The sequence below is a fragment of the Physeter macrocephalus genome, chromosome 14 (assembly GCF_002837175.3).
Source record: "Physeter macrocephalus isolate SW-GA chromosome 14, ASM283717v5, whole genome shotgun sequence".
In the NCBI taxonomy this organism is placed as follows: domain Eukaryota; kingdom Metazoa; phylum Chordata; class Mammalia; order Artiodactyla; family Physeteridae; genus Physeter; species Physeter macrocephalus.
This window is the reverse complement of record NC_041227.1, coordinates 62,126,786-62,149,752: the sequence shown is the minus strand read 5'-3', so window position 1 is coordinate 62,149,752 and position 22,967 is coordinate 62,126,786. Positions and strand designations below refer to the sequence as shown.

The window sequence follows — 22,967 nt, the reverse complement described above, 5'->3', positions numbered from 1 at the left end:
GCTCAGCGGCCGTGGCTCACCGGCCCAGCCGCTCTGCGGCATGTGGGATCCTCCCAGACCGGGGCGCGAACCCGGTCCCCCTGCATCGGCAGGCGGACGCGCAACCACTGCACCACCAGGGAAGCCCTGGACTTCTTCTAAGGAAGAATCGCTCATCTCTTCTCTACCCTTCACTCTAACACACACACACACGCACATACTCCTAAATGACTTAAGGTGAGACTGAAAAACATGAAGTTTCTTCTAAGGAAAAATCGCTCATCTCTTCTCTACCCTTCACTCTAACACACACACACACACACACACACACACACACACACACACACACACGCACATACTCCTAAATGACTTAAGGTGAGACTGAAAAACATGAAGTTATTCCCAAGATTGAAGAGGAAAAATTAATATAATTTAGAATTAACATTGTTATCAATATAATATTTATTTACTCAAATCAACTTGGTTATCTCTCATTCAAGTATTACCCAGTTTTCTAAGACATAGACATACACAAGCATCAGTGTCTTTTTCACATGCACCCAGAGTTGTGAATATTTATTGTAAAATGGCTTTTATTGATCTATTTCAAATTTTACATTTGTCTTTTTACATTGTCTTGCCCATAATCAATTGATTTTTTGTTACTGCAGTTATCTCCACAAGGCCCACGGTGTCTTTGTGGCCTGGAGGTCCTTGCTGTTAATGCAAGGGGCTGCAGATGTTCTCAACAGAATGTGCCATCCTTCCTAGGCTAAGAGACTGCCTCAGTCATAAGAGGTTTATTTTTTCTATAGGAGACTTGGGTTACATTGATTTGCCTGTTCAATTCATTTATTTATTCAATTGGCAAACCACCTACCTTATGCCCAGCCCTGTGCTAGGTGCTGATGAGCAACACAGTCTTTGCTTTTAAAGTAAATCAGTCTTGTTAGAGAGGAGCCCTGCAAGGGGAATATGCATAAGTACATTAGTTAGGGTAAACCTGACCTCCAAATTCCAATGGCTTAGCATAGCAAAAGTTTATTTTTCACTCCCTAGAAATCTAAAATGGGTGTTTGTGATCAGAGGAGTTCTTCCCCAGGGACCCAGGTTACTTATTATCTCACAGCTACAACACATGAGCATAGAGGATCTTACGGAGGAGGTTTATATGGACCAGTCCTCAAAGTGGCACACTTCCCTTTCTTTCATATGCCACTGGCTAGGACTCAGTGATGTGGCCACCCGTAACTGTGTGGGAGGCTAGGAAATGTGGTCCCCCCCCATGTGCCCAGGAAAAATAAGATATGGCAGTGCACATGAGCATACGTGTATTGTGTGCTGAGTATATTAAATTTTGAATTGGTTTTCTTAAAAAAGTAAAACATGAGTATTGAAAAAAATTGTAATGTTACAGAAATGCAAAAATGAGTGTCCCCTTTGTGACCCTTAGTCCTACTCTTTAGGCATTAACATTGTTAATCGTTTGATGTAATCTTCCCAAGTGTGTGTTTGTGTGTGTGTGGGTGTGTGGTGTACACATACATTCATATATACAGATAAAAGTATAAGCACATATAACTTCTTGTACAGTATATGTTATACATATGTATGTGCTTGCTGTTTTTCATCCTGCCTTTGAGAGTTACAGTGCTTCCTTGGCTCATTATGGTAACTCTGTGAAGAGGCCTTCAAATGATAGGGTTTCTCCATCAAGTTCGTGGGCAGGCCTGGCTTCTGAAGGGACAGGGCACAAGCATGTTGGGAATGTCTGCTGAGCAGGACATGGTCCTCTCTAGAGGGTCTGCAGACATGTCTTTGCCCTCCCAGTCTTGCCCGGAAGATTGTTGCAACCTACCGCCTGTGTTCAGAGCAACTTTCCTCCCAGCATCACTATGACTATGGCATGCGTGCTGTCAAGTCTGTGCTCACTGCCGCTGGCAACCTGAAGCTGAAGTATCCAGAGGAGAATGAGAGTGTTCTGCTGCTCCGGGCCTTGCTTGATGTCAACCTGGCCAAGTTCTTGGCTCAAGATGTCCCTCTATTTCAGGTATGTAGTGGTTTGGGACCTTGGTTAGGCACTGAAGACTCGACATCCAAAGATGAAAAATTTTTTCGGCACCTCTTCCATCTCCTGACACCCGCTCCATTCTCTAGCCAGCATACCTACTGCCAGATACCCTGCCCCAAATGTTAAATAATAATGGTAATAGCAATATCCCTAATTCCTGATTTCAATAAAAATAATTTCACTGTCAGGATATTTGCTGTTGAGTGTGAGTAATTGTTTATATCAAATGTAATTAGTTTTCTTTTGGAATAATTTTAATGCCTATCTTCCTTACTAGGCTGTAAGCTCTTTAAGACAGAAATCATGACTGTCTTGTTCATTGCTAGTATAATGACTGAAAGACAGCATAGACGTATTAAATATTTGCTGACTTTTAAAATTTGGGGGAAGGGAAATCATGTTTAACAGATATTGTTGGAATTTGTAATTGTAGACAAGTTTTGGTACAGGAAAAATGAGGTTTGGAATTTTCCAAGAATTCCTGCTACTGTAGATCTCATTTTAGAAAAATGTTGAGGTTATATATCTGATAATTCATCTTTTTCACATCTTGAATTTTTGTTAACAGGGAATTATATCAGATTTGTTTCCTGGAGTTGTTCTTCCAAAGCCAGACTATGAAGTTTTTATGGAAGTGCTGAATGAGAACATCAAAAAGATGAAACTCCAGCCAGTACCTTGGTTTATTGGAAGAATTATCCAGGTTGATTCCTTGTACCTATGTGGGAATGTACCTGTTTACTGTTTGCTGAGGTCGGGAATTAGAAAGAACTATGGTAGATTGGAACTGAACTGATAGCAATGGGAGATGTCTGATTAGAGATGAAGACACTCAACAATCTGTTGTGCCTTCAGTTTTCATTTCCAGGAGTTGACTTTTAAAATCCAATATTTTTCCTATGATCATCTTCCCTGGGGTTTCTTTTTCATCACTTGGGGATGAAACAGAACCTTTCAGGGCATTGGGCTTTGAATTAGTCAAAAACCAACTTTTTTGGTTCCCAGTGACAGAAATCCAATTCAAACTGTCTTAGTCAACAAAAGGGAATTTACTCACTTACCTAACTTGGAAAGTACAGCAATATGTTGGTTTCAGGCATAGTGGGATACAGGTTTTTAGATAATGTCATCAGGAATCTGCCTGTCCTCATTTCTGGATTCTGCCTCTCTCTGCCTGAAAAATTCATTTTCAGTTGGGCCCCCAGTAGCCTCATACTTAGATTGTCCCATGTTCAAGCCCAGAAGGAAAAAGAGCATCATTCTTGGAGTGTCCTCAGCAAAAGTCTCAGGATTAGCTTTGAATGGTGCTCATAAAGTCACGTGACCATCCCTGAACCAATTACAGAGATAGGAAGTAGACCATAACCACCCCACCTCTGCCAGAAGTGGAGGTGGAGTCAGAGCCACCCAAGTCATGTGGACTGAACCATGAAGTGGTGGTTCCTCGGGGAAAATCAGGGTGCTGTTATCAGTAGGTGAAAGAAATGTTTCTACAGTCTTGACCCTGGAGAACCTTAGTGAAACTTCACACTAATTTCAGGGATCCTTCCCTAGGATCACTTTCTATGTAAAACTGACTTAAAGTCATAAGTTGAATAAAATAAGCCCCCAATGCACTTTTTCTACAGAATCACAGGGCAGAACTACAAGGCACCTTAAATGCCATCTGCTCCTGGCTCCTTAAGAACACTGGCATCCAGAGAGGGAACAGATTTGGATTCATATAAACCTAGTCTCAAATCTCACCCCCATCAGTTTTTTGCTGTGAGATTTTAGGCAAGTTAGTTCACCATTCTGAGCCATAGTATGTTCATCTGTAAAATGGAGGGAGTAAAACCTTCCCCACAGAGTAATTTTGAGACAAGAAGTACATAAATGGCTAGATATAGTGCCTGATTACTATATCAAAATCAACCTCACCTTCTCCACAAACATCAGAAATATCATCATTTCCCAAAATCATATTGTTATTTAGAATTAAAGGTCAAGGTAGGACCCAGGTCTCCAGATTCTGAGATCAGAATAAAAATTTTTAGGAATAAAAATTTTTTCCCTACTATTCATCAAATGTGCTAGTCTTGACACAATTCATTTAGCTCAAATCCCAATCTATTCGTTGGGATTTTATAGGTGGACTTTTTAAAACTAGGCATGAGCTTTTATTTCCAATATTTTATAATAAAAAATTCAAACATGCAGAAAAATTGAAAGAATTTTACTGAGAATACCCATGTACCCACCACCTAGATTTTATAATTAACATTTTATAACACTTGCTTTATCACTTACCTATCCATCCATCCATCCATCCATCAACTTATCTTACTTTTTTATGTATTTCAAAGTAATTTACAGACCTACAGATGAACTTTTATATAGTTTAGTACCAATTTTCAAAAGCAAAATATATGGAGCTACCTTCCCTTTTATATATTGATACCTTGATAATCCATTTAAAGTTATGTGAGGGGGAAGGTGAGAGGCTATTGAATCATAAGTGCCTTTCTCTCTTTTTTCTAATGCACAGTCAACTCCATTTATCTTTATTCAATCTGAAATGTCTTTGCAGTCTACTTGAATGTAAACCTTACTTGATGGTTGGGGATTTTGTTGTTTTGTCCTCTCTGTCTGTAGAACTTAGAACAGTATCTGGCACATAATAGGTGTTTAACAAATATTTGCTGACTCACTTTTGTCAGTACCTGTACCACCTCCATTGTCCTAATTTACACCCTCTGTATAACTCACTTCCAAGGTGAAAAATCATGCAAACAATCCTTAAAATAAAAAGCTTCATATATTCCCTTTTGCTGAGAGACTCACAGTTTAAAAGGAGAGAGAAAACATTTCACATTAATATAAATGACTAAAGCATTTGCATTTCAACTGTCATGGACGACTTGTCACAGACAAAACAATTAGAAAATTCAGAAAATGAGCTTCCACTTAGCTGTTGATTCTCAAGGGTAGGGGCTAAAATTACATGGAAGTTCATTTATATTTTACAGCATCACCCCTGGCTCAGAAAATACATTTTAATCTATTGAGAGTTCCAATCAAGTCAGAATAGCATTTAGGCCTTGAGAAAGGAAATTTCCAGTAGAAATGCAGTTGGCTAAAATGACCATTGTTTCCTTTTCCTCTTTAAAAGCGAGTAGAAATGGTGCAATGAAAAGGTTAGTGGCATTGAAATCAGAGAGCCCTGTGGTCAAATCCTGGTTCCACCACTGATGAGCTTGGGCAAGTTAGTTAGCCTCTCTTGGGCTCAGTGTTCCCACCATTTAAAAGTAGTTAATGATACCTGAGTGGATTAAATGAAATAACTTAGGTAAGTCACTTGCTGCTTAGCACATAGATAGGTGCAGAGCAAATAGTATTTCCCATCCCTTAAATAATCTGAGATGCACACATATAGTTATTCATCCAAAAGATATTTAAACAATAGATGACAAATAAAGGACTGCAGTCCTTGTTCCTTGTAGACATCTGACTAATTGCAGTTCTGGGAGGTTTGCAATGATTAACTTCTTATATGATGTCTCCTCCCAGATCTACGAGATGATGCTGGTAAGACATGGCTATATGATTGTCGGAGACCCCATGGGTGGCAAGACCTGTGCTTATAAAGTGTTGGCTGCAGCTCTGGGTGATTTACACGAAGGTAAAACTCATATCCCTGGCTTCCAGGGAGGACAGGAGTCCCCACTCAGTTGACTGGCTCCATAGAGATGATGCCAGGCTGTTAACTTTACCATCCCTCATTTGTGACATTAGAGTCAGGAATAGAACATGGCACACAGAGGTCTGCAGGCAGAGAATAAAGAGGGGGAGAGCTTCTAACAGGGGATTTTATGTGCATCACTAAAGCTGGAGGAATTTTCTCAAATGCTGAACAGTGGCTTCTCCAAAGGTTTCCCAATGAGAGGGAAACTTCTGCCACTTGCCTAAACAAAACTGTTCTAAAAGCAGATCATTACATGGCTTCTTTTCTTTTCCTTTTTTTTTCCTTTCCATCCCTTCTTTCCCTCTCTTTCTTTCCCTCTCCTTTCCTTTTTTTCTCCCTCCCATTCTCCCCCACTCCCATCCACCCTGCCTCCCTCCTTCCCTCCCTCCTTTCCTTCTTTCCTTCCTTCAATTTAATGTAAAAGATAAGACCTCAGACTTTTGAATGAAACCCAGACCTTGGGCAAATGACTAAATCTCTCTTTGCCTCTGTTTTCCCAGCTGTAAAATGGGATTGTTGTGATAATTAAATGAGATTATGCAGGTAAATAACCTAGCTCAACAAATAAAAGCCATGTTTATTGCCAGAGAAACAGTTTTGAGGTTTTTTTCTTTTATAAAACACAAGACTGTGGTTTTGAAAAGCAGTGCCTTGCTGTGCCTGTGTTTACACGATCCCTTCCAGTATGCTTCATTTTAATATTTTTTTCTAATAGCATTGAGTTACTGCTGATTGAGTTACTGTGGAATTTTTGAGTTTTTTGTTTTGGGCACTAACTTGGCCTTAATGTTATTTAATAACTTGGGCATTTCAAACTTAAGTAATAATTTTGGCATTGAATATAATTTAGGAAACTAAATGAAGAGAAAGGAGGTTACCCCATTGTCTTTGCCTCAGAATTCTGCAGAAATGATTCTTTATTTAGTTCATGGCTCAGGCACTCCAGTTTTTCCTTACTTTGAAGGATCATGTAAAAGTGTGCTTATTTTCTGTTATTAAATACATACAATGTGCCATCCATCAGCCTGTGTATTCTGGTTGGGTCCTGGTGCTCCATTTCTCAGGGGACACTTATTGGGCAGCTAAAGAAGAGGTTTCAGGGCTAAGCTAGCCCTTCAGATAGACAAAAGGAAAGTAACCATCATTTTCCAGAATCTTTTACCTGTCAGCTGTTTCCTCATCTCAAGTCAAAGCCAAGGTTCTAGGGTAGCCAGGTACATAAAGAGACCTGATTATATGGCATCTCTCTCCTTTACTGCCTGAGTTCTTTTAGGCCCAGGCAGACTTCTTTAGATCTGACTGGCACATTTGACTTGTTTGAAATGAGCCTCAGAAAACAATATGGTGAGAAACTAATAGCTGTAATAACCTAACAACTTAAGGCTTTGCCTGTCCAGTTATCCCAATTTTTATACGGACTGAGTACAAATTTTAAGGACTATCCTTGGATGGCATATTGATAAAAGTTGTTTGGTCTTTTAGATGGCATTATTTCTTGTCCTAATGTTCTGGTGTCACCAGAACTTTTGTAACTTGTGTTGGACCTTCTTACCCAGCCAACCAGATGGAGGAATTTGCTGTGGAGTATAAGATCATTAACCCCAAGGCTATCACCATGGGGCAGCTGTATGGGTGCTTTGACCAAGTGAGCCATGAGTGGACAGATGGTGTCCTTGCCAATGCTTTCCGGGAGCAAGCATCTACTTCGTCTGATGACCGCAAGTGGATTATATTTGATGGGCCAGTGGATGCTGTTTGGATTGAAAATATGAACACTGTTCTGGATGACAATAAAAAGGTACCTGTCTGATATCACTTTTACATGGATGTGCAATAAACTCTTTTACTGAAGTTAGTGATTGATCAAAACTATATAATAGGGCTTCCCTGGTGGCGCAGTGGTTGAGAGTCCGCCTGCCAATGCAGGGGATACGGGTTTGTGCCCCGGTCTGGGAAGATCCCACATGCCGTGGAGCGGCTGGGCCCGTGAGCCATGGCCGCTGAGCCTGCACGTCCAGAGCCTGTGCTCCGCAACGGGAGAGGCCACAGCAGTGAGAGGCCCGCGTACCACAAAAAAAAAAAACTATGTAATATAACAATGGAATATTACTCAGCCATAAAAAGAAACGAAATTGAGTTATTTGTAGTAAGGTGGATGGACCTAGAGTCTGTCATACAGAGTGAAGTAAGTCTGAAAGAGAAAAACAAATACCGTATGCTAACACATATATATGGAATCTAAAAGAAAAAAAAATGGTCATGAAGAACCTAGGGGCAAGGCGGGAATAAAGATGCAGACCTATTAGAGAATGGACTTGAGGACATGGGGAGGGGGAAGGGTAAGCTGGGACATTCACTTTGTTATAAAGCAGAAACTAACACACCATTGTAAAGCAATTATGCTCCAATAAAACCGTTAAAAAAAACACTATATAATATATACATTTATTACACTAAGAATAAATGCCCCACAAAGTAACAGTTATCAATTCGTGAATTATGCTTTTGTTTGTACTTGTAGTGGGTAAGTTATGTGTGTTTAGGGACACTGTTGTATAGTGGTTAAAAGCCTTGGTGCTGGCATCAAATTGGCCTACTAGCTCTACAACTGAGCTGTTATATTGGGCAAGTCACATAACTTCTCTGAACCAATTTCTTCATGTGTAAAAAGGTAGTAATAAATAAGGGTGTTGATACTTAAATAAGATAGTCCATACATAGTGCCAAATATATGAGATGTGTTTTGGGTATCCATTGCTGTATAGCAAACTACCTTCATACTTAGTGGCCTAACTTTGCTCATGATACTGTGGATTATAAATTTTGGAAGGGCTCAGGTGGGTTCAGCTAATCCTCATGATGTCAGCTGGGGCAGCTAGGGCTAGAGGAGCCACATCCATGGTAGCATCTTCACTCAATGTCTGGGGGCTCATTCTTCCTTGTCTTGTCTATCTCTCTGTAACTCTCTCTGTGTCTCTGTCTCTCTGCCTTTCTCTCAAAAAACATCTTATCCTCCAGGCCTCTCCACATGGCTTGGGCTTATCATTTGGTGGTCTTGGAGTAGTGGCACTTCTTACATGATGGTTAATTTCCAAGAGGCAGGAAGTGAAAGTTTTCAGGAAATTAAGAGCTATGCTTGGAACTGGCACAGCATCACTTTCTCTGAATTCTATTAATCAAAGAAGTCACAGAGCCTGCCCATAAAACCGTTTAAAAAAACACTATATAATATATACATTTATTACACTAAGAATAAATGCCCCACAAGAAAGTAACAGTTATCAATTCGTGAATTATGCTTTTGTTTGTACTTGTAGTGGGTAAGTTATGTGTGTTTAGGGACACTGTTGTATAGTGGTTAAAAGCCTTGGTGCTGGCATCAAATTGGCCTACTAGCTCTACAACTGAGCTGTTATATTGGGCAAGTCACATAACTTCTCTGAACCAATTTCTTCATGTGTAAAAAGGTAGTAATAAATAAGGGTGTTGATACTTAAATAAGATAGTCCATACATAGTGCCAAATATATGAGATGTGTTTTGGGTATCCATTGCTGTATAGCAAACTACCTTCATACTTAGTGGCCTAACTTTGCTCATGATACTGTGGATTATAAATTTTGGAAGGGCTCAGGTGGGTTCAGCTAATCCTCATGATGTCAGCTGGGGCAGCTAGGGCTAGAGGAGCCACATCCATGGTAGCATCTTCACTCAATGTCTGGGGGCTCATTCTTCCTTGTCTTGTCTATCTCTCTGTAACTCTCTCTGTGTCTCTGTCTCTCTGCCTTTCTCTCAAAAAACATCTTATCCTCCAGGCCTCTCCACATGGCTTGGGCTTATCATTTGGTGGTCTTGGAGTAGTGGCACTTCTTACATGATGGTTAATTTCCAAGAGGCAGGAAGTGAAAGTTTTCAGGAAATTAAGAGCTATGCTTGGAACTGGCACAGCATCACTTTCTCTGAATTCTATTAATCAAAGAAGTCACAGAGCCTGCCCAGATTCAAGGGGGTGGAGAAATAGACTCTACCTCTTGATGGGGGTGGGCGAGGTCACATTGCAAAAGTGTACGTAGAATAGGAGATATTGTTGCAGCAGTCTTTGGAAAATACATTCTGCCACAGTAAATGTAGTGGCTAGAGAGCTTAGACTCTGGAGCCAGACAGCCTGGCTTCAGATCCTGTCCTGAACCACTTAGCAGTCATGTAACCTCAGGCAAGCTATTTAGTCTCTCTATGCCTCAATTACATCATCTGTAAAATGAGAATAACAGTATCTATGTCATAATGTTGTTAGGAAGATTAGATAAATTAATATTTGCAAACTGATTATAATATTGCCTGGCATGTAGCAAGTGCTATATAACTGTTAAAGTAAAATAAAATAAAATAATATTTATCACCATTTCAAGGAAGAGTTCTTACACTGACTATACATCATTATCAAATCAAAATACATTTTCCTTCTGCATTTAAATTTTGCAAGACTAAGAGTGAGTCATGCTCAACAATGGAAGGCCTAATTATCCAAATTATATACATACACTAATACCATGTTCATAATTTTGATTATATAGCATATAAAAAAAAAGTAAGTTTTATTGCACAATATGGACTATGTTATATAAACTAATTGTACACATGTATTGGTTGGTCTTGAGATCGGAAGTATAAAGAGTCATAATCAGTGTATTTCCTGATGGCTCTTCACAGCTCTGAATGAAATCAAACTACTGTCACAGGTATGGGTCTATTTCACTTTTCTTGATTTTCAGAGATGACACTGTTAATGGTATCAGTCCCATAACAGCTGTGACCTTCGTAGGGTTGCACATAATGACCTGTTCCAGATGTGTTTGATGTGGGTCAGGTAATATATCAGAAACTTTTTAAACCAAATTTAGGATGAGAAGCAGGGAACAATGGAGTTTCCTCTTTTCCCCTGAGAGACCAAGGCCTCAGGCCATCTTATGACTTAAACATCTCACTTTAACCCGTGTTGGCAAATGAGAAGCAGCACCACGGACTTGGTGTATATTCTCAGAGGCTGTCCTGTGTATTTGCACTACCTTCTGGAGAGATATGCCTGCTAAACACTAGGACTTGTAATGGTCTTTCCTTCCATTCCAAAAAAGGATGTGGAGATATTCTTGTCATTCTAACCCTGGGCCAGTCCATGAGGGATTCCAAAAGGAGTCTTTGTGGGAAACTTGAGCAAATAAAACTGGATGGGGGTGTGCTATTAAATTCCTTCCACTGAGGAAGGAACCATGAAACTTGCTGTAGTCTGATAATTTCTGGATTCTTCATCTAAGGCTGCAAGTCAGTGGTTCTCTGACCTCCCTATTTAATATTACAGCTCACCACACACAGCATTCTCCAGCCCCTCTTCGACTTTATTTTTCTCCAAAGCACTTTCCTCACTGTATACTCTATATATTTTGCTTATCATCCATCTCCTCCGAGCAGAATGCAAACCTCAAGGGGACAGGAATTTTTGTCTGTTTTATTCTACACAACTAGCATAGTGCCTGGCACAGAATAGGTGCTCAAGAAGTATTTGTTGAATGAATTCAAGCCATCTCTGTCCCCACTGATGCCTTTCACTTGCAGATGGAACTTAATTCGTTTGCTGCCCTCCACCCCTCTGCTTTGTACTTTCAGCTTTGTTTAATGAGTGGAGAGATTATCCAGATGAGCTCCAAGATGAGTCTGATCTTCGAGCCAGCTGACCTGGAGCAGGCCTCCCCCGCCACTGTGAGCAGGTCAGTCAGCTTGCATGGACCCCCTGAGGGAATGTGAGGCCTCACTAACCCTAAGCAGGAGGGAAAGCTCTAAAAATCCATAAATGTGATTAAACTCCAGCAGATCACCTACATTACTTATCAGATTTGTCATAAAGTTAGTCCTCAATCCACAGTGCTGGTAGGAATCTAAAATCAGACAATCACTTTGGAAAAGAGATTGATATCATCTCCTAAAGTTGATCTTTCTTATGCCTCATGACCCAGCAATTCTGCTTGTAAGTATTGATATATACCCAAAAGAAACTTTTGCCCATGTACAATAGGAGACATGTACCAGAATTTTCAGAGTAGCATAATTTACAATAACAAACACTTAGAAACGACCCAAATGCCCATCAACAGGAGCGAATTAAAAAGTATAATAAGATCACGAATCGTAGTATTTGTATGTCAATTCAAAATAAATGAACTGTACTGACAAGCAACTGTATAAGATAAATCTTAGTAAAATTAAAGATAAAATCTTAACAATATTATATATAAAAGTAAGCCTGTAGGGCTTCCCTGGTGGTGCAGTGGTTGATAATCTGCCGGCTAATGCAGGGGACACTGGTTCGAGCCCTGGTCTGGGAGGATCCCACATGCCGCGGAGCAACTAGGCCCGTGAGCCACAACTACGGAGCCTGCGCGTCTGGAGCCTGCGCTCCGCGACAAGAGAGGCCACGACAGTGAGAGGCCCGCGCGCCGCGAGGAAGAGTGGCCCCCGCTTGCCACGACTAGAGAAAGCCCTCCCACAGAAACGAAGACCCAACACAGCAAAAATAAATAAATTAATAAACTCCTACCCCCCAACATCTAAAAAAAAAAAATGAGTTTTCCCCATCCAAAAGAAAAGTAAGCCTGTACTATTACATACAGCATAGTGTCCCCTTTTAAATTATTAAAAACAAGTATATATATATATATATGTATATATATATATATATATATATATATATGCTATAAAACTCTATAAGGAAAGAAATCAAAGCACAGGTGAGCATGAGATTCAAGATGCTGTATAACCTCAGGTGGGGAAAGCCACAGGCATAGGATAAGGGAGACTTTATGGTTAGATGAAGGTTATTGTCAAGACCCTAGCTTCTGCCTGGGTATTGGGTTCATGGACACTTAGTACATTATTGAAAACAATTAACTAAGAAAGGCCATACATGGGCTAATGATGAGTGTGCCAAGGACAAGAATTAATCCAATAGTGTAACTTCAGTCCATAAAAAATAAAATAAAATAAAATCAGCCCACATTCCCAAAGGCAATGTAAGGGAATAGAAAGAGCATGTGGCAAGTTAGACCAACTTGGGCTCCCACCCTGGCCACACCACTTGCTGGCTGTGTGACCTCTTCCGAGTCACTTAGCCTCTCTGAGCTATAGTCTCCTCATGTCTAAAATGTATACCATAAAGTGGAATATTTAGAGATGAAGGCCATTAAGACTTAGCATAGTGGCTGACACGCAGTAGGTGTTCAATAAATGGTAACCAGTGTTAGTAACAAAGGAGAGAGTGCCTAGATATAACTGAATGGGGAAAAAAAGTGCTAAATAAAATGTTACATGTCAGTGCATGGTAATGTACTAACATTATGGTAATGATAATAGTAGCTTTCATTGATTAAGAGTTTTCTGTGTGCTAGGCCTTTCATTTAACCATTACAACAGCCTTATGAACTACATATTTTTTATATTCCTCAATTTACAGACAAGGACACAGAAGTTCAGAGACAGTAAAGAAATTTGCCCAAGGTCACTCAATTAGTAAGGTCTGGGGCTGGGATTTGAATCCAGGTCTCTGATTCTCAAGACCCAACTCTTAGCACTGGTCTCCACCCTTTCCTGGCAAAATCTGTGCATCTTTCCTTTGGCTTGGAGCTGGTGAGGGTCTATGCCCCGACCCAAGCTCCAGCCTCTTACCTCACCATGACCTCCTACATTTACTTCACCCCTACGTGCTTGGGAGCCAGATGTGGACCAGGCTGGTCCTCTGTTTGTGCTTGCCAGGTGTGGGATGATCTACATGGAGCCCCATCAGCTAGGCTGGAAGCCCCTGAAGGATTCATACATGGACACCCTGCCTGCCAGTCTCACCGAGGAACACAAGGAATTGGTGAGATCCTCTGGTCCCTTTCCTTCCTGTCCCTCCCCGTCTCCCTACTCCTCATCTCAAAGGCCTTCTAGGATCATTTTCACATTCATAATTACAGAAGGCAAGAAGGAGCAGGAAATTCCCTGACTGTCCCTAATTATCTTGCTTCCTGGCTACCTGCCATTTTTCTGATTTTCTTCTCCATGTGGTGGGGATGGGGTGATGCAGTCAATTTCTCCTTTCTCTTCCACCTTCTCCATTACTTCTTGGCTCCCCAGTGGAGAATTCTGGTGCTTGAGAAACTTTCTACTTGATGACTGGAATGTCACCCCTTTCCCCATTGCCTACTAGTGGAAATGCCTCTGGAAGTTGCTCTAAAGATGGACCAGGTTAGGAAGACCTGTGTTCTTCTCTTCACTGCCACTTTCCATCCCTGTACCTTCTATATTTAGGGGGCCAGAACCAGTTAGAAATTCACTTAGTGCAGCTACTAAGAGTGTCCATTTTCTTCTTCCCTTCCTAAAAGAGATGTGAATGTTCAGGTTACATTAGCACACACTCAGACAAGGGAAGTAGGAAGGGAGAACCAGTTCTTATGGTGTTTCTTGTCTTTCCCTGCATTAACAGGATTCCCTGGGAAAGTTTCCCACTGAAGAAGCCAAGAAGGATCTGAGGTGGATTCTCTTCCCACTGTGCAAACAGTCTGGGGAACTGTGTAGGACAGCTCCTCTCCTGTCACATTTACATACATGTACAATATATATATAGCATGTTTATTTACATAGACACATATCCACATGCACAGTCAGAAACCAATCTACAGATGCACAGGAAGCCTTCAGAAACTTCCCAGTGTCCTTAGTACAGTCTAACTTCTTATCAAGGCCTCTGAGACTGTGATCCCACCCAGCCTGCCTCTCCAACCTCACCTACCCTCTTCTCAGCCTCAGCTCATTATCTTCCAGCCCTTGGGTCTTGTTTGCATTCCTAGAAAACCCCAGGTTTTACTACCTTAAAGCTTTTGCACTTTTTATTCCTCTTTCTGGAAATCTTGCCCCATTTATTCTCATAAGGGATGATTCACTTTTGTCATCCAGGTCTCAGCATAAAGGCCTCCTTCTCCAAGAAGTCTTCCCTGACCACCCTATTAAACCCTACCTGTTATTTCCCATTGTAATACCTTTATTTGTTTCCTGCTAGTACATTCATGATTTGTAAATACTTAGTTCATTTCCTTGCTTGCTTATTTATTTTTTGTTTGTCTTCCCTTCCCCTCAGACTGTAAATCACGAGGACAGGGACCTTGTCTATCTTGTTCATCATTTATCCTTAGCACCTACCACACTGCATTTAGTAGATGCACAATAAATTTTACTGACTGAAAACTGCATGTCTATGTACTCATGTATAGTCATATATACATATAAAGACATCTGTACATTCATATATGCACACATATCCATATATAATCAGTATGAGTATATTTATTTAGTGATGACCTGCCTACTTACAAAAAAATAACTTAAGGTAATTTACAGCGAAAGTCACAAAGAAAAAAAAAAAAAAAGAAAGTCACAAAGTATAACAAAAATGAAAAAAACACTAAGAGGAGAAAGTGAGTCAAGTAATTTTTTAATATATTTTTTTATTGGAGTATAGTTGCTCTACACTGCTGTGTCAGTTTCTGCTGTATAGCAAAGTGAATCATCCATACATATACATATATGCCATCTTTTTTGGATTTCCTTCCCATTTATGTCACCACAGAGCACTGAGTAGAGCTCCCTGTGCTATACAGTAGGTTCTCATTAGTTATCTGTTTTAAATTGCTGGGGAGCAGAGCCAAGAGACAACAATTAACACACCCACCAATAAGTATGTGCATACATACATACGGGGAATTACTGAAAATGAGCCTGAAATTCCCTGTGGCTACTTTCTACAAGAGACCTGCCTTACAAATGCCAGTCAGTCATTTGCAAATCAGTTGTTTAGAATTCCTAACATTTTTTTTTATAGAAACAAAGGCAGATACAGTGGCTGGGACCTAAAACTATTTCATGCATCCTGTAGCTTGACCCATAGTGGCTCCAAGCTTCTCTTGAGTATTCAGCTTAGTGGAATGGGAGGGGTGGGGAATGGCCAGTGGGCTGCACAGTCCATTAAATAGGAAGCTGGGGGCATCTGTCTTGGTGCCTGTGGACTTTCCTCAGTACACCTAGACTCGAAAGTAATCAGCAGTCTTAGCAACATTTCCAGCCTCCTCGAGGTGTACCAAGCTCTTGGTCTTAAACACACTTTTTAATAATGTCAAATCTCACTTTCTACTCTTAGATCAATGACATGTTCATGTGGCTTATCCAACCCTGCCTGGAATTTATTCACCTTCAGTGTAAATTTGTGGTCCAAACATCTTCCATCCACCTTGCCTTCTCAATGATGAGACTGTACTCCTCTCTGCTAGGTAAGTACTACCCTACAGTTCTTAAGCCAGATGAGCATATGGTGTGCCTTGGCCATTTCTTCTGCTCCCACCCCTATTATTCCCTCCATGAGTTACAATGAGAGCAGCATTTTGGTCTAGAACCAGCACATCTTTTGAGTGTAGATAGTAGAGTTTGGCGGAAAGAGTCCATATATTTTGGCTTGATCTTACAGTGACTTCCTGGGTATTCTTGTGCAAATTAGCCCATTCTTCCTCAGTATTAGATTCCTCATCCACTCAATGGGAATAATAATTCCTGTACCTCTTTACCTAACAGGGATATCCTGGAGGAAAATGAATTTAGATGACATATATAAATGTATATCAGAAAAAAAAGATTCTGAAAAGAATAAGATAGGAAGTTTTTCCATGTTAAGAAAACTTATATTACAAAAATCTGAATTCATAAAACACATAGATACACTATAAAAAAACTGATCACATTAGTCTCCAGAACTAGGGAACTTCTCCAGGACATGGACAACCATTGGTTTAAATGTCCTGGAGAAGTTCTCTGTAACCATTTCACATAAATCAAATTTTACGGGATTCTATTGGAAATGACAAAAGATGTGTTAATTTGGAGAACTTTTATTGGATGCCATTTCTTTCTCAAGATAATACCTAATTCAAACTGAAAGTGACTCTTCCTACAGCTTCTGCTACATGAACATATTTTCTCAGCCCATTTCTTCCAAAGGCATTATAGATGTAGATTAAAAAAAAAGTAACATGGGAAATGGTTGAGTGGAGACTTTCTCTAGCTAAATATTATTTGATTTTCTAAAATTAAAATTACAAGCAATATTTTTAAAAGCACACTAATTCATACAATATCATATGTTTGTATTTTTATTTGTAAATTTTGCATGCTTTCCCAAGCTCCTTTTACTATCCTTGTGTAGTATCTCCTCCAGGAAAGAAAGCACCAGCATGAGAAGTGAACTTATTGTCCACAGTCCTGAGTAACCTCATCTCTTGCCTTCCTGAATCTATAGCTATGAATCCTCTCAGGAGTGCTCAAATACACACAACTACTAAAAATGGGGGACTGGGTTTGAATGCACACATATTTGATTTGGGGGCTATAACTTTTTACTCTGTCCATGTTAAAATGCAAGAACATGGTAGCTGTGATTAACAAGGACTTGAGATAAGGAACACTGAATACATTTTTAGCCTTTTATTTTGAAATAATTTTAGACTTAAAGAAAAATTGCTAAAAGAATGTAGAGTCACATATACCCTTTACCGAGATTTCTTTAATGTTAACATCTTATATAATGAAGGTACAATTATCATAATAAGGAAATTAACATTGATACTATACTGTTAACTACACTTTATTTGAATTTCACATTTTTCCACAAATGTTCTTCTTCTGATCCAGGATCCAATTCAAGATGCCACATTGTATTTAATTGTTGTTCTCGCTTTGGTCGCCTACAAGCTATGACAGTTCTTCAGTCTTTCCTTATATTTCATAACCTTTTCACTTGATGAAGACTGGCCAGTTATGTTATAGAATGCTTCTCAATTTAAGTTTGCCTCATATTTTCTCATAATTATATTGAGATTGTGCTTTTTTAAAAAATTGAGGTATAGTTGATTTACAATATTATATGTTTCAGGTGTAAAACACAGTGATTCACAATTTTTAAAGATTATATTCCATTAAAGTTATTATAAAATACTGGCTATATTCCCTGTGTTGTACAATATATCCTTGTAACTTATTTGTTACATACATAGTAGTTGGTACTTCTTAATCACCAAACATTGTCTTGCCCCTCACCTGTCCCTCTTCCTGCTGGTAACTACTAGTTTGTTTTCTATATCTGTAAGTCCATTTCTGTTTTGTTATATTCACTAGTGTGTTGTAATTTTTAGATTCCACGTATAAGTGATAACATGCAATATTTGTCTTTTTCTGTCTGACTTATTTTACTAAGCATAATAACCTCCAAGCCCATCCATGTTCTTGCAAATGGCAAAATTTCATTCATTTTTATGGCTGAGTAGTCCATCTTCTTTAATGATTCACCTGTGGATGGACACTTAAGTTGCTTCCATATCTTGGCTATTGTAAATAATGCTGCTATGAACATTGGGTGCATGTATCTTTTTGAATTAGTGTTTTAGTTTTTTCAGATATGTGCCCAGGAGTGGGATTGCTGGATCATATGACAACTCTATTTTTAGTTTTCTGAGGAACCTCCATACCTCTATGTTTTCCACAGTGGCTGCACCAATATACATACCTGCCAACAGTGTATGAGGGTTCCTTTTTCTCCACATCCTCACCAACATTAGATATTTGTGGTCCTTTTGATGATAACTATTCTGACAGGTGTGAGGTGATACCTCATTATGGTTTTCATTTGCATTTCTCTGATGATTAAAGATGTTGAACATCTTTTCATGTGCCTGTTGGCCATCTGCATCTCTTCTTTGGAAAAATGTCTATTCAGATCTTCTGCCCATTTTTAATCAGGTTGTTTGGTTTTTTGTTGTTGATTTCTATGACCTGCTTATGTATTTTAGATATTAACCCCTTATCAGTCATATCATTTGCAAATATTTTCTCTGATTCAGTAGGTTGTCTTATCATTTTGTCCATGGTTTCCTTTGATATGCAAAAGCTTTTAAGTTTAATTAGGTCCCACTTGTTTAGTTTTGATTTTGTTTCCTTTGCCTTAGGAGACAAATCAAAAAAATATTGCTATGATTTATGTCAAAGAGTGTTCTGCCTATGTTTTCTTCTAGGAGTTTTATGGTTTATGGTCTTACATTTAGGTCTTTAATCCATTTTGAGTTTATTTTTTGCATATGGTGTGAGAAAATGTTCTGATTTTATTCTTTTACATATAGCCGTCCTGTTGTCCCAGCACCACTTACTGAAGAGACTGTCCTTTCTCCATTGTATATTCTTGCCTCCTTTGTCATAGATCAATTGACCATAAGTGTATGGGTTTATTTCTGGGCTCCCTATTCTGTTCCATTGATCTATATTTCTGTTTTTGTACCAGCACCATACTATCTTGATTACTGTAGCTTTGTAGTATAGTCTGAAGTCTGGGAGCATGATGCCTCCAGCTCTGTTCTTCTTTCTTAAGATTGCTTTGGCTATTAGGGGGGTCTTATGTGTTTACGTACAACTTTTAGAATTATTTGTTCTAGTTCTGTGAAAAATGCCTTTGATATTTTGATAAGGATTGTATTGAATCTGTAGATTACCTTGGGTAGCATGGTCATTTTAACAATATCTCCATTGTATATTCTTGCCTCCTTTGTCATAGATCAATTGACCATAAGTGTATGGGTTTATTTCTGGGCTCCCTATTCTGTTCCATTGATCTATATTTCTGTTTTTGTACCAGCACCATACTATCTTGATTACTGTAGCTTTGTAGTATAGTCTGAAGTCTGGGAGCATGATGCCTCCAGCTCTGTTCTTCTTTCTTAAGATTGCTTTGGCTATTAGGGGGGTCTTATGTGTTTACGTACAACTTTTAGAATTATTTGTTCTAGTTCTGTGAAAAATGCCTTTGATATTGTGATAAGGATTGTATTGAATCTGTAGATTACCTTGGGTAGCATGGTCATTTTAACAATATTAATTCTTCCAGTCCATGAACACAGTATATCTTTCCATCTGTTTGTGTCGTTTTCAGTTTTTCATCAGTGTCTCGTAGTTTTCCGAATATGGGTCTCTTACTTCCATATTTAGATTTATTCCTAGATATTTTATTCTTTTCGATGCAATGTTAAATGGGATTCTTTCCTTAATTTCTCTTTATAATAGTTTGTTTTCAGTGTATAGAAGTGCAACCAATTTCTGCATATTAATTTTACTGAATCCTGCAATTTCACTGAATTTATTGGTGAACTGTAGTAGTTTTTTGGTGATGTCTTTAGGGTTTTCTATATATAGTATCATGTCATCTGCAAGTACTGACAGTTTTACATCTCCTTTCCAATTTGGATTCCTTTTATTTCTTTTTCATGTCTGATTGCTGTGGCTAGGACTTTCAATACTATGTTGAATAAAAGTGCTGAGAGTGGGCATCTTTGTCTTGTTCCTGATCTTATAGGAAATGCTTTCAGCTTTTCACCATTGAGTATGATATTTGCTGTGGCCTTATCATATATGGCCTTTATTATGTTGAGGTATGTTTCCTCTATACCCACTTCGTGGAGATTTTTTAAAATCATAAATGGATATTGTATATATTTTATCAAAAGCTTTTTTGCATCTATTAAGATGATCATATGGTTATTATTCTTCAATTTGTTAATGTGATGTATCACACTGATTGATCTGTGATATTGAAAAATCTTTGCATCCCTGGGATAAATCCCACTTAATCATGGTGTATGATCTTTTTAATGTATTGTTCAATTCAGTTTGCTAATATTTTGTTGAGGGTTTTTGCATCTATGTTCATCAGTGATATTGGCCTGTAATTTTCTTTTTTTGTGATATCTTTGTCTGGTTTTGGTATCAAGGTAATGCTGGCCTCATAGAATGAGTTGGAAAGTGTTCCTGCCTCTGCAATTTTTCAGAATAGTTTGAGAAGGAAGGTTTTAACTCTTCCCTTAATGTTTGGTAGAATTCACCTGTGAAGCCCTCTGGTCCTGGACTTTCATTTGTTGGGAGTTTTTAAATTACTTATTCAATTTTATTACTGGTAATTGGTCTGTTCATATTTTCTTTTTCTTTGTGGTTCAGTCTTGTACCTTTCTAAGGATTTGTCCATTTTTTCTAGGTTGTCCATTTTATTGGTGTATAGTTGTTCATAGTAATCTCTACAATTACTTTGTATTTCTGTGGTGTTGATTTAAGTTCTCCTTTTTCATTTTTGACTTTATTCATTTGGGCTTTCTCTCTTTCTTTCTTGATGAATCTGGCTAAAGATTTAGATGACAGGCCTTAAATGACATTAGGCTAGATGTCTATTGGGATAGACATGTATAAAACATTCCATCCAAAAGCAGCAGAATACACATTATTTTCAAGTGCATACAAAACACTCTCCAGGATAGATAACATGCTAGGCCACAAACAAGCCTTGGTAAATTTAAGAAAATTGAAATAATATCAAGCATCTCTTTCAACCACCATGCTATGAGACTAGAAATCAGGTACAAGAAAACAACTGCAAAAAGTACAAAGAGGCTAAACAATATGCTATTAAACAACCAATGGATAACAGAATAAATCAAAGAGGAAATCACAAAATACCTGGAGACAAAACAAACAACAATCCAAAATCTGTGGGACACAGCAAAAGCAGTTATAAGAGGGAAGTTTACAGTGATACAAACCTGAGCAACAAGAAAAATCTCAAATAAACGACCTAACCTTATACCCAAAGAAACTAGGAAAAGAATAACAAAACACAAAGTTAGCAGAAGGAAAGAAATCTTAAAGATCAGAGCAGAAAGAAATGAAATAGAGACAAACAAACAAAAAACCAATAGAAAAGATCAGTGAAACTAAGAGCTGGTTCTTTGAAAAGATAAACAAAAATCAAGATTTGCATTTTTAGTGAGAATACCACAGAAGTGATGATGTATCCTCAGTGCATCATCAGTGGATACATGATATTGATCTATCTTATTACTGGTGAAGGCTCTGGTCAAAATTAACTTTGTTCATAGTTATATTTCTCCACTGTTAATGTTACTATATTTTCCTTTGTTATCAATAAGTACATTGGGGAAGATAATTTGAAACTATGCAGATATCCTATTTCTCCTCAAACTTTCATGCACTGATTTTAACATTCATTGGTAGATCTTGCCTACAACAATAATTATGGTGGCATTTCCTAATGTAAATTTTCTATTTATATTTATATTCCTTTTACAAATTAGAATTCTTCTGTAAAGAAAAACTGTTCTTCCATATTTATTTACTTATTTAATTGTTTATTGATCAAAGTATGGACTCATGGATATTTATTTTATTCTATGGATTATGATCCAGTGCTATAATTATTTATTTTGCTGTTCAAATGGTTTTTGCCATTGGGAGCACCTTCAGGTTGGTTCCTGTGTCCCTTCAGCATGTCTTTATCTTCAAATTACTAAAATCAGACATGAAAATGGGGACATTACGACTCATTGTACAGAAATGAAAAGGATTATAAGAGAATACTGTGAACAATTTTATGCCAACAAATTGGATTACTTAAATGAAATGGACAAATGCCTACCAAGACACAAAACCTACCAAGACTGCATCATGAAGAAATCTGAATAGACCAGTGACTAGTTTTGGTCAGTTATCAAAAAGCTCCCAACAAAGAAAAGTCCTGGATCTGATGGCTTCACTGGTGAATTTAACCAACATTTAGAGCACTAATATCAGTCCTTCTCAAACTTTTCCAACATGTTTAAAAGAGAACACTTCCTCACTCATTCTATGAGGCCAGTGTTACCCTGACACCAAAGCCAGAGAAAGCCACTACAAGAAAATTACAGACCAATATCCCTTATGAAGATTAATGCAAAAATTCCCCCCAAAATACCATAAAACCAAATTAAGCAGCATATTAAAAGGATTATACACTGTGACCAACTAAGATTTATTTCTGTAGTGCAAGGATGGTTCAATGTATGAAAACTGATCAATGTGTGATACATGTCATACAATGTAATTAACAGAACGAAGGAAAAAAAACACATTATCTTAATTAATGCAAAGAATCATTTGACAAAATTCATGAAATCATGATAAACAACACTGAACAAAGTAAGAATAGAAGGATACTTCCTCAACATAATAAAAGCCATATATGAAAAACCCACAGTGAACA

At 38.4% G+C, this 22,967-nt stretch overlaps 1 protein-coding gene across 28 annotated transcripts in view; it reads left to right on the top strand.

Annotated features, from left to right (window-relative positions):
- Positions 1-22,967, top strand: part of DNAH3 (dynein axonemal heavy chain 3) — a 249,724-nt gene that overhangs the window by 104,329 nt on the left and 122,428 nt on the right. For 27 of the 28 annotated variants that reach the window (XM_028498493.2, XM_055090018.1, XM_028498501.2 and 24 more), the window contains 7 exons: positions 1,810-2,029; positions 2,619-2,753; positions 5,600-5,711; positions 7,331-7,572; positions 11,435-11,535; positions 13,574-13,679; positions 15,993-16,122. In XM_028498493.2, coding sequence (XP_028354294.1) covers positions 1,810-2,029; positions 2,619-2,753; positions 5,600-5,711; positions 7,331-7,572; positions 11,435-11,535; positions 13,574-13,679; positions 15,993-16,122 — 1,046 coding nt within the window. The remainder of the gene's footprint in view (positions 1-1,809; positions 2,030-2,618; positions 2,754-5,599; positions 5,712-7,330; positions 7,573-11,434; positions 11,536-13,573; positions 13,680-15,992; positions 16,123-22,967) is intronic. The other variant, XM_028498497.2, reaches the window with a different exon arrangement.